The sequence below is a fragment of the Manis pentadactyla genome, chromosome 14 (assembly GCF_030020395.1).
Source record: "Manis pentadactyla isolate mManPen7 chromosome 14, mManPen7.hap1, whole genome shotgun sequence".
NCBI lineage: Eukaryota > Metazoa > Chordata > Mammalia > Pholidota > Manidae > Manis > Manis pentadactyla.
Window position 1 is genome coordinate 69,994,165 of NC_080032.1, and position 14,933 is coordinate 70,009,097.

General features: G+C 41.4%; 1 protein-coding gene across 2 annotated transcripts in view; it reads right to left on the minus strand.

Annotated features, from left to right (window-relative positions):
• Positions 1-631: 631 nt before the first annotated feature.
• MANSC1 (MANSC domain containing 1) overlaps positions 632-14,933 on the minus strand; it is a 36,103-nt gene continuing 21,801 nt past the window's right edge. For both annotated transcript variants that reach the window (XM_036909618.2, XM_036909611.2), the window contains exons 2-4: positions 12,331-12,651; positions 8,876-9,016; positions 632-2,860 (exon numbers count right to left, since the gene is read on the minus strand). In XM_036909618.2, coding sequence (XP_036765513.2) covers positions 1,929-2,860; positions 8,876-9,016; positions 12,331-12,553 — 1,296 coding nt within the window. In that variant the 5' untranslated portion in view covers positions 12,554-12,651 and the 3' untranslated portion in view covers positions 632-1,928. The remainder of the gene's footprint in view (positions 2,861-8,875; positions 9,017-12,330; positions 12,652-14,933) is intronic.

Genomic DNA, 14,933 nt, shown 5'->3' on the forward strand with positions numbered 1-14,933 from the left:
CCACACACCAAAGGAGGTGGCTCAAAATTCAGTTCACATTGTTGAAAAGTTCAGCTAGGCTAGTCACTGTAAAAGTTACTTAAAAGAAAATAAATGCAGGCTTCTTCCCCCTTTCCCTGCCCCTTGAAGCGGTCTCACCCACTGTGATGGGTAATAACCAGAGACCTATGTGAGAAGAGTCAGTCTTTCCTCCTTAGAAGCACGTCTTAAATCTAGCTGTTCCCCTACGATCTACATCTCCCAGTCACTGCCAGAATTTGGGCCCATAGCATCTATCTGGCTGACTGCTATCACCTCCCATCTGGGGTCCCTATCAAGTTTCTCCATCACAAGAAAGACTGCATGCAGCAAGGTGGTCAGAGAGCTACAACACACCAGAAGAAAGCTTTAATAAATAGCCACAGAAAGCCTTAGTTCCACTATCCAATTCCATTAACAAAGAGAGGAGGAATTAAAAAATTCCAAGGCACTTAGTTACTAATCTGATTCTGGCCTACATGAGAATATTCAACAAATACATATTAAATTAAATTGATTCAAGATTTTATTTATTCAACCTACTTAAAGCTTATGTAAACTCCTTGGAGATTTGTGTCAAGCTGTTAAGTTGGAAAATACATGAAAAGTAGTATTTTCAAGAGACCAGCTTTCCTCTTAATGAGCTTTATGAGCTTAGTGTAAACCCAGCGGGGAGGCAGGGGGCTCCAGGAGAGGCGACTGGAAGGAGGAGGTGAGAAGAAGAGAAAAGCCAGTGTCTGTCAAATCCTACATGTCTTCATTGCAATACTTATTGACCAGCTACTGCCCTCTAGTGCCCACTGTATAAAGTTCTCACCCAAATTCCATTTTTATCCTAAAAAATCTGAAGACACCAGGACAGGACCAAACCTCTTGTTTTGCAGATAAGCAAACTGAAGTACAGAAAGGTGAGGCGTCAGACTGACTCAGGTGGCCTCCTGGATTCTTAATTACCCCACTGCAACTTGTCTGGCAAACTCTATCAAAAGCATTTCTCAAGACGTTTCAATAACCAGTAAAAATTACAGCATACCAGTCATTTAACAATAATTTTAAGGGCCATCTATTATTTCCAATGGTATTCCAAATAAAGCCAAAACTGACTGTTGGTCAAGTTTAGATAAGGATTTATAAACTATATTGGTACATTTGAAGTTTGGTAAAGTTTAGAAAATATCTGTTACTTCTTTCTTTTTTATTTTTTAGAAAAATAGTTAACTAGAACAGACCCAAAGTACATTCGGCTACTTATCAAAAGTGATTTATCATCGTCTCCATGTGGGCTAATAATATTCTGCTGGAATTTTCCCAAAGGAACCTTTTTGCTCACTGATGGGAAAAGGGGGGCTTTGTCATTTTAATTTAGAATGCATATTTTCATCATTTAATCATTTTGCTGGTGGGAATACACTGAAAATTATCCAGCTGGATGTGTCACATATAAGAACATTACTGAGTAACAGAAGATTTATTCAAATATTTAATTGGAAGGAAATACATCTGGAATAAGTTTTATTGGAATTCATATAAAAAAAAGTAAATCCATTAGAATTAATATCATAAACAGTTGACTTATTCTGGAACCTGAAATATTAACGAAATGGACCTTAGAAGTCCTAACCATTTTTCCCTGCAAAAAGCCAGTCATTTTCCAATTTACGTGACAATTATACTTTATTACTTTAAGTAGAGCTTTGTTTTCAGCTAATATTTTAGTGACTGATCACTCAAATTACCTAATTTGTTTCCTTTCCCCTTTCTCTTCAAAAAATAAGCAGAATGGAAGTACTAGGGTGCATCTGGCTGTCTTCAAAATACTTCAGAGCTCCTGCTAAGATCAGCAACTCAGCAGAAGCCCCGCATTTGGGCCACCAGGGAACTACAGAATCGAGAGCCATCTAGTTTTGCCCTTAGATGTCAACATAGATCCCGTTGATCAAGTAATCAAGTCTTGAGTAACGTCTCCTTCGGAGGGATTCTGAGAGGATTCTACCCGAGAGGGCAAGGCCTACGGCGAGGAACAGAACCCCGAACAGCAGCGTCCCCATGAGAAGCCACCTTGCAGACGGGAGGCTGTTGTGACTTGCCGGAGTCCTGCTCAGGGAGGAGCCGCCGGGCCTGGCCTTCCCATTTTCCTGGGAGGCAGTTTTATTCCTAGAGGAAGAATCCACATTTGACAAAGGAAGCGTGGCAGGGCCCTGGGCACCCTCTGCGCCCAGGGTGACGCTGGAAACGTCTCTGGAGGACCCGGTTTCCGGGGGGCTCCGCCAGTCCGTCGGGGCCTGGGAGCTGGGAGCCGGGCCTGCAGTTGTGGCCACGCTGGCCCGGGGCCGGGCCCACGCTGGGGTCCACGCCGCCCCGGTGAAGGCTGAGGGAGGCGGGGGGCTGGCCGCTGCCCGGGGAGCCGAGGGGGCGGCCGGTGGCGGCGGCATCACGGAGGGCTCCACGGGGGCTGTGGCTGCGGGGGGAGATGCGGGCTCTGGCCTGGCAGCGACGGGCCGCAGAGACGCGACGACCCCCGACGTGGGGAATGCTGTCACATTTTCAGGCAGCACGTGAGCTGTGTTTTGTTCTGTGGCAAACAGTGAAGTCTGAGAATGGCCCTTTTCCTTATAAACAGGGAACCCTGTACTCGCTCGATCCATCTCGAACAGTGTGTCCACGTGATCTGAGGGGGCAAACAGAGAAGCCGCATCTCTCCGTAGGGCACCCGTGGGCTTGGCGGGGCCTGTCGGACGCAGGGCTGCGGGCGTGAGGCCTTGGGAGGCCCGGCCGTGGGCGAGCGAGTCTTCGTGGGCTAACTCTTGGCTTGGCCAGCCAGTCCTGGCCAGAGACGGAAAATCTGAAAGTGTGAAGAAAATAAAATGGGGACTTAAATATTTCCATACGGAGGTTAAAAAAGACAAATGTATCAGCTGGTTCAGTAAGTCGCCAAACTGTTGATACTTGACATTTCATTGAAACTTGCGCAAAATGGAAAAATACAGATTGCTAAATCAGAATCTGATGTGGCTGCCTCTCCACCAGATGCTGAGGTTTATTTCTAGGATGATGGGACCAAGAAGAGAAACACGTAGAGGAGGATCAGGCAAATGAAGGAAGAGGTGGGAGGCGCACAGCAGAGAAGGCGTGAGCAGCTCAGCATGGCGGCAAGGGTTGAGGAAGATGGGGACACTTAGGGGACAAAGCCAGGGAAGAAAGCTGGGCTAGGGTGATGTGGCAGCAAGAAGACCAGTAGAGGAATGCTGGTTCGAGGCAAGATATTTAGCAAACTGTGCCAGCCGGGAAGCAAGCAGTCACCAGGAGAGATTTCACAGTGAGGTGTGGGGTCAGGTGCGCAGGCAAGAAAGATGCGTGGAGGCCACGGGACAGTAAGAGAAGAGGCAGAATCCCAGTGATTTATCTTGCACAGGGAGGAGGAGGGGGCCTGAGAATCTGGTCCCTGAGGGCATCAGCACAAGGCTGATGACATTTTTCAGTCAAAAAACAGGTGTCAACACCACACTCAGGGGAGGGACACTATCTGGGAGATTTAATTTTGATTCTCAAAGATAAAACTTTTAGAGCCAATGGCTTAGGTCTGAGGATGATGGAACCAATATTTGAAATCATGATGGCCACATGGATGACATGAAGAGAAGATCACACAGTCTCACCTCCTGCTGAGGAGGAACCAGCCTCAGATCCTCCTCCGGTGTGAGAAAGTTTAGAATTTTGCTGTTAGTCACACAGGCCATTTACCAGAGCTCAAATTGGAAAGGCTTGTTAAAGCAACCAGGCATAGGGAATGATCTCACACTTTGCTCTGTGTTGCTGTTACTCGGTTACTCATTTCACTTAGATTGGAATGGCAGAAAGCACAAGCAAGGCAGCAAAGGTGCATCTTGGCGTTAACTGGTTCATCTTGCCTATTCTCTTCCTCCTTTTTCTTCTTTAGCAACACCAACACCAGTTTCTAAGCTAGACCTCACACTCTTAACAAACAGATCCAGAGCCAGCTGCAGACCTGTAATATCTTCACTACCTTCTGAACTTCACACCCCCTTTAACGGTCACTTATGAGAGCATTTAGGATGGAGGTCAGCCAGGTATGGCCTGAGGGGCTAAATCTGGCTTACCACCTCGCTTTGTATGGCTTGGGATGGTGTCTTGCCTGAGAGGGATTGCCCCCAGGCATGTTCACTCTGGATTTGGTGAGACCGAATAACAACATAATGTTAGGGGTAAAAGGGTTAATACCAAGCTTTTTTTCTCAGGTGGCAGGTCGAGTGCTGGAATCATGTCTACCTCTGGAGCATTCACAATCTGCCTCTGCCTCGGGGAGAGCACTAGACAGAGCTCTTTATATAGTAACACCCCAATAATGGCTCATGGCCAACAGGTAAGTAGGCATGTACCTAGCAGTAAGCCAATTATGTCATCAAGTAGTTTAGAGTCAGTTGAGGATCCTGGCCATAGGAACTTTCATTTTCCCTACAGATGGTTTCTACATTTTTAAATGGTTGAATAAAAAATATTTTGTGACACATGAAAATTACATGAAATTCCAATTTCAGTGTCCATAAATAAAGTTTTATTGGCACTCATCCATACTCATTTGTTTACATATTGTCTATGGCTGCTTCCTAGTACAAGGACAGAGACGAGTAGATATGACCAAATGCATATGACCCACAATGCCTAAAACACTGGCCTGAAGAGCCTAAAATAGTTATTATTTGGCCCTTGACAGAAAAAGTTTGCAGACACCAACTCTCATGCTCTAAAATTGAATTTGGACATCTGAAGTTCCTCTACCCAGCAGTGAAGAAAAGAGTTTCTGTTGCAGGTGACATCACATTCACAGAGGATCACCACGAGATAAACAACATCTATATTTCTAGGTAGTATCAGATATACTTTTTAAAGAAAAAGATCAGGATTCAACATATTCCATTTTAAAGTTCAAAAAACAAAAAGACTATTTAAGTAAATGCTCTGTCATGGGTGTGAACTCAGAACTTAAATAAGGCTGTTGACAAGAGTGGCCTAAATAGCTGTTTTCTTTCTCAAGAATGCAAGTTCATAAATAAAGCACAGGTAGGGCTAGTCCCATTTCTTGATAAGATTCATCTACTGCCAAAGATCCTAGAACTATCCAGGGGTGCTCCACACCTGCTCCATTTGCCTCACCCACTGTCGTTTGCCGTTAGGGAATGGCACTTTCTCCAGGGCATGCAGAGATGAGCCACAGAGCCCACTGGAACATAGCTCTGTGCCTTCAACCCCTCTTTTGAGTTTCATTTTCAAGTGATGTCACTAAATGAGAAACTTAGGGACTGACTCTTAGTTGGAAACCAGCTGAGCAAACAGACTCTCGATTTATTCTATTTCTGAATTCCCCTCTTCTAGTCCTTGACAGAAATGACGTACCACAAAGCTGCAAAAAAAAAAAAAAAAAAAAGCAAGCTGCAATGGTTTTATAGAATGAATAAAGCACACTGTCATCTTTCAAACATTCAGTCGGTAAATATTAGTCCATCAGTTATAGGAAATAGAGTTCATCTGGAAACAACCCACCAAACAGATAATTTCACTCTAAAAAGGAGGCAGATGATTTTTTATGGGGTAATACCAATCCGTCATCATGGGAAGATTCATAAACAGAATTTCAAACACAATTTGTAAACATCCTGCAGTTATAAACAGTCCCACAGCATACCACGTCCAGGGCTGATTCTTTGGCCCTAGACATCAATCAACCTACTCCGAGTAGACGGTGCCCCCTGGTGGCTGCCACAGGAACTGGTGGCTTCTAATTCCTTCATTACCTTTTCACTGGCCCTTAAAAGGTTTATTCACATGCCAAGTTTCCTTTACTTCCACTGGAGAGAATCTTTACCACATACTTCCTCTTCATATATGCATTAAAAAGCAACAACGTTACAGAAGTATTACAAAATTTACAGACAAATTTATACACCAATAAATGAAATTTATAAACAAATTTATAAATTTGTTATAAAAACAAATTCAACTATAATTTCTATCCTTATGTCCCAGCAACTATGAACATTTCTGTATATCTTACACTTGTTTTCCATGTAATCAAAAAACAACTGGATGTTTTTCACCAGAAATTTTGTTAATTTCTGTCCCTCAAACTTACTTTTTAATATCTGTATCATATTCCCTCAAGTGGATCATTCTTATTTTTATACCATTCTCCAGAAATTAGACATTTATGCTGCATCTAATTATTCCATTTTTGAACTATTATGCAATAAATAGCTTCACACCAATAGTTTTTTCTTGTTTTGGTAGTATTTCTTTAGTACAGATTTTATGGAAGTAGAATTCCTAGATTAAATTACCTATGATTTCTTTAATACTCTGCTTTAATTGTGAAACAGATATTAGACATAAGGAACACACACTGACAGTGGAAGAAAGGACAGAATGAAGATGAGGAAGTCAGAAGAAAAATAGAGGCGAAATACTATGGTGGGAGCTCCTGAAAAGAGAATAAACATTCCGCTCTGTGTCCTGAGCCCCAACCTCTTTGGAAATTCACCCTGGGATATCCATTTCCTGCTGGATATCACCCCCAGGTGTCTAACAGGCTCTACAATGTTCCAGGTGATCAGAGAGGTACAGAGAGAAGCCATATCCATGCCACACTGTACCCCAATGTTTTAGCCAAGGTTATATACATACAGGCAGAAGTGAAGAAGCCACACAGATCAGGGGCAGCCCCTGACCCCTGACACCCCAAAAGGGCAGGAGGAGGACAAGACATTGTCTATGCGAGAGAGGGTCTTGAGTGTTCTGAGAAGCTTAATTTGTTCTGTGCCATAGTCTTCATAAAAAATTTTTCTAAAATTATGGTGAAATATACATACAACTTACCACTTTAACCTTTTTTTAAGTGTACCATTCAGTGGCATTGAGTATATTCACACTGTCATGCAATCCTCACCATCATCCATCTCCAAAATTTTTCCAGTTTAAAAAACTGAAACTTTCTATTTTACATACCCATCATTTTATAATGGGGCTTGTATCACTTTTGAGGAAGAATTTACACAAATAATCTGTGCTTTATGCTTCTGTTTAAGGGAATGCTCAACACATCGGGTTTTCCTGGTTATGAACAAAACTCAGACGCAGCCTCACCCAGGGGACAAGGCAGGTAGGTGCCTGGGCAGTATCATTCTCTGAAGTACCTCACATGTAATACAGATGAGAGAGAAGCCTTGATTGCTCCCCGCTCCCAACTGTAAAACTGCTTCTCTTCAAATCTTCCCCAGCTCAGTAGATGGAGCCACCATCCATCTAGACACTCAAGCCAAAAATAAGCCTGAACTGGAAGGCTTCTCGTTCTCTTGTCCCCCACATTCACACCATCAGCAAGTCCTGTTCACGCCACCTCTGTAACAGCCCAGATGTTCACTTCTCTCCATCGCCTCTGCCACCTCCCTGGTCCACAATGCCATGGCTTTTCACTTGGATCTTGCTTGCACCTCTTCCCAACTCTTCCCACGTCTCCTTTTGCTGCTGGACCATCGTCTGTCCCCCACAGGCAGTCACAGTGAGCTTTGTGAAATCACCCTTCAAACACCACATTACATGCCTGCTTAAAAACTTCCAATGGCTTCCTATTACACACCTGAAATAAAAAAACTCCCAACCCTGGCTTACAAAGTTTGATGTGCTCTCCCTACTCCTTGCATATCACTCTTCATACATGGCTCACTATGAGCCAGCCAGCTGGGACTGAAGGGTTTGTTCTCTAAACACTCCAAAACCATTCTGCCTTCAGTTATTGGAAGGGGCTATTTCCTCAGCCTGGAAGGCCTTCCCGTCACCTCACAGCTGGCTCCTTAACTGCTCAGATCTCAGCTAAGGGTACTTCTTCACAGATGCTTCCACTGATCACCTAATCCAGAAGGTTCACTCAGTGATTATCTATTACATTGTCTTAGCTCAATTATCTTCAATTATATTTTTCTTGATCAGTTATTTGTTATGGTTCTTGTCTCCCATGAAATGTAAGTCCTAGAAGCGAGAACTTTATTTCTCATGTTTAATGTATCTTTGTATTCTTAGGGTGTAAGAAGTGCTTGGCACATAGGAGGTACTAAATAATATTTGTTGTTTATTGAATAAATCAAATGGAATATTTTTAATAGCCAAGGGTATAATGACACTTTCTAAAACCTAAAGGAAATTTGATATTGAAAGCATGTCATCCTGAAAAATTAGTAGCCAAAACCTCACCAAGACATATCCAAAAAATTACATTACTTTTTAGTGGTTTATTTTCTGTATTCTGAGCAATTATGTAAGTTCCAAGCACTTATTTCCAATGCCTTGCACAGAATTTGGCATATGGGAGATGCTCAATAAATACTTCTTGAATGAACTTCTCTCCAGATCTGGATAATAAAATCCAGAATTTGATTTCAGATAGTGATATTATAAAATAATGGGAACCTAATGACAAACACAGTGGAATTTTATATATTCATGTGGGCCTTTACCCTTTCAAAAGTCACACTGGAGACCTGTATATGCCAGTGTTGCTGACATTGTCCTAAAGAGGTGTTTCAAAATGTTTTCATGAAAGATCTGTGTGCCTTTTATCTTATGAAGGTCAAAACAAAACAAAATACTATCATTCAGAGGTCTTCCATTAGAAAAAAAAAATGTTTGGGTCAATGAATTAGAATTTAAATCATGAGATTCTTTTGGTGTACCTCTATATTTGTGACCCCTTTTGGTCGTACCACTTAGACTTTTTGCAGAACATCTTTTCCGTGAACCATATGCTTAAGCAATTCTAATGACAAAAGAAAAAGAACAATGTTTTTATTACCTCTAATTATCCTGTAACTCATAAGTCCCTTTGCTGGTTTCAGTGGACAGGCTTCCTCACTGGGGCAGAAAAATAAGTAGCAGTTGGGTAGTCTGGTTGTTTTTCGAGTGTCGAAAATCATCAGGTTACAAGCTTTGTCCCCTGCAATGAAAGGTTTCAGCAGCATTATTTCGAAATCGGATTTTCTGAAGGGTATGGTAAGCAGGAAGAACTTCATTTATTCTCGTGTCCAACACAAACATCTTTGTTCACTTCGTTTGCTTGCTTGCTGACCGCTGAATCATTTCCTTTTCCTCAGTTTAGTCAGTGAAGGCAATTTTTAAAGACATTGGGTTAAAGAAATCTGAATTAAGGTAATTTTGGCAAAACTAATTTTTAAGAGTACATTTAATTCTGTAGAAATAAACCTGCCATTTGCTAAAATATACATATAAATACTGACTTTGCAATCTTTACACAGCTCACGGCTGAGTTGGGCCATAAGAAAGGGATCCAACTCTGGTGATTTCATGTACATCCTGTACCCTGAAGGCAGTCACCTATGAGGCAGACACCACGAGCCTGGCTTTCTTGGGGTGGAATCAGTCAACTGAGCATCACACATGCTACGCCTCCCTCCACGAAGGACCTGAAGAGTGTGCGGAGTGCAATGTCTATTTTTTATTTTTATCAGTACCATTCTTTGTTCTTTGCATTTCCGCTCTTCCTTATCAGTTTTGCTTTTCCATTTTCCTTCCTTCCTCACTTTTCACTCTTAAATTTCATTCCTGGCTTTTTCTCTTTCTCTTATGTCCAACAGAAATTATTCTCTCTTTTCATCATGGCGTAAATCTGGTGCAGTCTTCCCAACTTGGCCTTTAACCCTTGAGGGATCAGGAGACCCCTGGTCAGGTTGAAGGTTAAGAGGCATATAGGATAATTATTAAAAATGCTCTTTCTCACCATACACACACACACAACTGTGTGTTAACTAGCCTCAGTGTGGTAATCATTTCACAATATACACGTTACCAAATCATGTTTTGTATCTTAAATTTACACAATGTTACATGCCAAATATATCTCAATAAAGCTGGGAAAAACCCTTTATAGTCTGCAAACCAGCAGCACCACTTCCTAAAATCAGGCAATGGTTAGGATCAACCCTGACTCCCCCAAAGGGAAATAAAACTTACTTAGCTTCTGCAAGGATTTTATCATGCCATGTCTCCACTACCCAGGTAACAAGAAAGGTACTTTAGCTTTTCCTTTCTCAGCAATGTGATAATTCTGCAATACCATTTTTGGGGGCACTTAAGTAAAGGGAAGGGTCTGGTAGCCTCCCAACTTGCATTCAAAATTCTGTGTTCTTTATATTTGTGTATTTACAAGTTTAGGTATTTTGTGCTATTTGTATTTTATGTCCTTGGGCATTTTTCTAGCATCTGTGGCTATCAGCAAATTATCAAAGTGCTTTTCTGAGCCCTAAGCAGTTAAAAACCATTTTTTAATAAGGGAGGAAAAAGTTTGAAATCAATTAGCTGAGCCCCATAATTACCTCTGCTTACAGTATAACAGTAACAGTACTTTTGCTTGTAGAATAAAGCAGCAAGTCGTAATTTCTTACTAAATACCCATCATGGAACTGAAGAGAAATGCATGGTTTCCTATGTGTTGGACACAAGAATAAATGAAATTCTTCCTGCTTACCATCCTCTTCAGGTACCACATAGCCTTCAGTCCTGTTTGCAGGTGATATTTGTATTTCACATAAACATTGATATGAACATTTAAAGAAAAGCTAGAAATTTAATGAAATCTCTATAATTTCCACAAATTACTTCTATAAAGAGTGTCCAATAGCACACTGCTCAATTTGAGACCAGGGTTTTTTTCTTCCTGACACCAAATCTGTGGTGTCTTTTTCCACACTAATTCTCCAATTATGATTCCCTGACACCAACTGGGTGTCCTACCATCCAGTCCACTTCCGACGCTGCCTACCTGGCGGTAGCGCCACACTCTGCAGATGCTTCAGCCCCAGTCACAAGTATCAGATTCCAGGTTACTCACACTTTTGCCCCAACTTGGCTGCAAATTCAGGTTCCCACAAACCTCCACCCCAGGTTCAATAATTTGCTGGAACTACTCACAGGACTCAGGAAAGTACCACCCTGACTAAAACAGGTTATTGTAGAGGATGCAAACGAGAAGCCGGATGAAGAGCTGCGCAGGGCAGGTCCAGAAGGGCCCCATACACAGGCGCCCCTGCTGCAGTGACCTGGGACACGCCCCACTCCTGGCACATGGATGTATTCACCGACTTGAAAGCCCCCTAAACCCACCGTTCAGGGATTTTTGTGGAGGTTTCATTACATTGGCATGACTGATTGAATCACTGGCCACTGGTGACTGAGTTCGAGGGGCAGCCCCCTCACCCACCTGGAGACTGAGGCTGGGTCTTCCCAGTGACTAGTACCCATCCTGAGGCTATCAAGGGACCCGCCAACAGTCACCATCTCATTAGCACAGACTCAGCTCGTTATGAATGATGACAGAAGTTCCTATCTCAGGACACTCCAAGGGTTCTAAGAACGCTGTGTCAGGAACCAGAGACAAAGACTATATGCATACATACATTCTATCTATCTATCTATCTATCTATCTATCTATCTATCTATCTATCTATCTATCTATCAATCAATCATCTATCTGTCTTCCTATCCCACAACCATTGCAGAAAGAAAAGGAAGTGAAGATTTGAGAGAAAACATACGATTTGGGGGGCTCAGTCATGTAAGAATCAGTAGCATGGTGTTCACTAGCTCTTCTGGGCTCCTGGATGGCAAAGCCTTGCCCATCTTGGTCACTGTTTCATCTCTAGCACCTAGTAAGGTTTTGGGCACTCAATAAATTTAGTTTTCTTTTTTTATCTAGGGAATTAGGACTGGGTCATAAACCACTGAAAAATGACCATTGTTTCACTGAGATACATATTCCTCTTTTCGGGTCACTGGTTTGGAGCCCGAAACATGCAAAGGTTTTTCCTCCCTTTAAAAATTAAATGCTGGTTTTCCTATTGGATGGGATAAGAATTTTATTTTTTTGTCTCAACTTCCTTTCTCTGTTTAAATGTTCTTTATAATATCACACTAAATTCCAATACTTCATGATGATGGTAGCTAAGTATTTAAGTAAGATTTTTGTTTTCAGCATCTTGGATGCCTGCTAGAACATAACACCAGTAGTTCTCAACCTTCCATCTACCCAGACACGTGAGCGATACACACGCACCCGAGAGTAACTTTACTCAGCTTAGGGGAGAAGAGGACATACTTGTGCAACATTCCTAGTAGTTCTGCCACCCCCTTTCTACCCCATTGGGAAGTAGTAGTATAAACTATTCAGCCACATCAACCAGCTACTTATGTCACAAAAAACATGGAATAAAGAACTGGCAAGAGACTATTATTTACCTGATATGTTTTTTGTTGAACAGCAGGAATTAATGCAGTCTTCTTGAGTTGATGTATGTATGGGCTCATTGCCTCTGATCCCCTTAGAAAGAGATGACTGGATGTCAATGACAACGTCTTCTAGACGCTCGGTGGGGCAGTGTTCACTGGTGGACAGCCTTAGCATCAGGAAGCAAATCATTACAAAAGTGGAAGTCAAGCTCCATTCTTCCCTGCAGAACATCTTAAATCTCAGTTTAGTCTTATTGTCCAAAGATCAAGGATAATGCTCCCTCTGGCCTCAGTTGGCTTCAGGAAGACTGCACAGATGATGGGATTTTTCTAGAACAAATATAGAAAATCATCAATGAGTTTAATTTCTTTTAACACATCTAGGAGAGAGAGCACTTCATTTCCTTCAAGTCAATGTAAATGACTCACAACTTGTAGAAGGACAGAAATAAGTATTCTTTTATTTGTTTCACTTTTAATAGATTCAAGACAACTTTTCCTTAAAAACGTGGTAGAGAACTAAAAGACCCAAACACATTTCCCACCAATGCATAAAAGCTGACAGGTATCTATTAAGAAAGAGGCGTAAACAGTGGGCTTGCCTCTGTGAGTTCTAGAATTTTTCCTCTTCCTGCCTTTCGGAAACAGGAGAGGAGAGGACACAAAATCTCTATTCACTGATGAAGCAGTAATAGGACTGGGCACATTTCCTTTCTTTGTTATAACAATTAGCAGTTCAAAAATCACCTACTGGGAGGTAGGCAATGTGCCATGAAATTTACATATATTGTCCTATTTAATCCTTATGTCAGCTCTGCAAAAAAGCTATTATTTTCCTCATTCTGTAGATAAGGAAACTAAGGCTGCCTTTCTTGGTGCTGCCTCTCCTTAAGCATCAAACCAGAGGCAGGTAACTAATGATGTAATTCTAGGAATTAGCCAGTCAGTAGCAGGAATATTCTGGTTCAGTTGAGTCTTAGGGACACATATTCTTTTCGACATCCCTAAAAACACAAGAGTCACACTATGTATAATGCCAACTCCACTGGGAAACTGGTTCTCCTAGGAAAAATAAATGTTAAACTGGAAGGCAAAAGCAGAAATTATCCTTACCCACTCACCTCCACATTCCAGAATTCAAATTGTTTCCTGAATGACAGCATACAGCCAAATACTGTTTCTGTAATCTTTTTTTTTTTTCCCTGTCATGATCCTTATGGTAGTCTGGTAAAACTTAGGATCTCTTCTGAGAGACATGCTTTAAAATGCAAAAATGAAATGTATAGGATTACAAATGAAGCCAGTTATACTGAAATGTAATTATCAAAAATGTGCCTGTAAAGTTCTGATGAAAGATACCAAAGACCTAAATAAATGGAGAGATATTCCATGTTCATGAACAATGTCAAGATGTCAGTTCTTCCCAATTTGATCTAAAGATTCAATGCAATCCCAATTAAAATCCCAGCAAGTTATTTTCTGAATCTCAACAAACTGATTTTACAGTTTACCTGGAAATGAAAAAAGGCCCAGAATAGCCAATACAATACTGAAGAACAAAGTTGGAGAACTGACAGTACCCAACACCAAGACTTACTATAAGCTATAGCAATGAAGACTGTGTGGTACTTGAAAAAGAATAGACAAAGAAAACCATGGAAAAGAATAGTAAGACCAGAAACAGACCCACACAAATATAGTCAATTGAACTTTGACAAAGGAGCAAAGGGAATACAATGGAGAAAGGACAGTCTCTTCAACAATGGTGCTGGAATAACCAGACATGCCAAAAAAAAAAACCTAGACACAGATCGTCCACCCTTCACAAAGATTAACTCAAAATGGATCATAGCTGGCACAAGAACAGAGCCACAGACCAATGGAACAGACTAGACAATCCAGACATTAACCCAGACATATATGGTCAATTAATATTTGATAAAGGAGCCATGGACATACAATGGCGAAATGACAGTCTCTTCAACAGATGGTGCTGGCAAAACTGGACAGCTACATGTAGGAGAATGAAACTGGACCATTGTCTAACCCCATATACAAAAGTAAACTCAAAATGGATCAAAGACCTGAATGTAAGTCACGAAACCATTAAACTCTTGGAAGAAAACACAGGCAAAAACCTCTTAGACATAAACATGAGTGACCTCTTCTTGAACATATCTCCCCGGGGCAAGGAAAACAACAGCAAAAATGAACAAGTGGGACTATATTAAACTGAAAAGCTTCTGTACAGCAAAAGACACCATCAATAGAACAAAAAGGAACCCTACGGTATGGGAGAATATATTTGAAAATGACACATCCGATAAAGGCTTGATGTCCAGAATATATAAAGAGCTCACACGCCTCAACAAACAAAAAACAAATAACCCAATTAAAAAATGGGCAAAGGAACTGAACAGACGGTTCTCCAAAAAAGAAATACAGATGGCCAACAGACACATGAAAAGATGCTCCACATCGCTAATTATCAGAGAAATGCAAATTAAAACTACAATGAGGTATCACCTCACACCAGTAAGGATGGCTGCCATCCAAAAGACAAACAACAACAAATGTTGGCGAGGCTGTGGAGAAAGGGGAACCCTCCTACA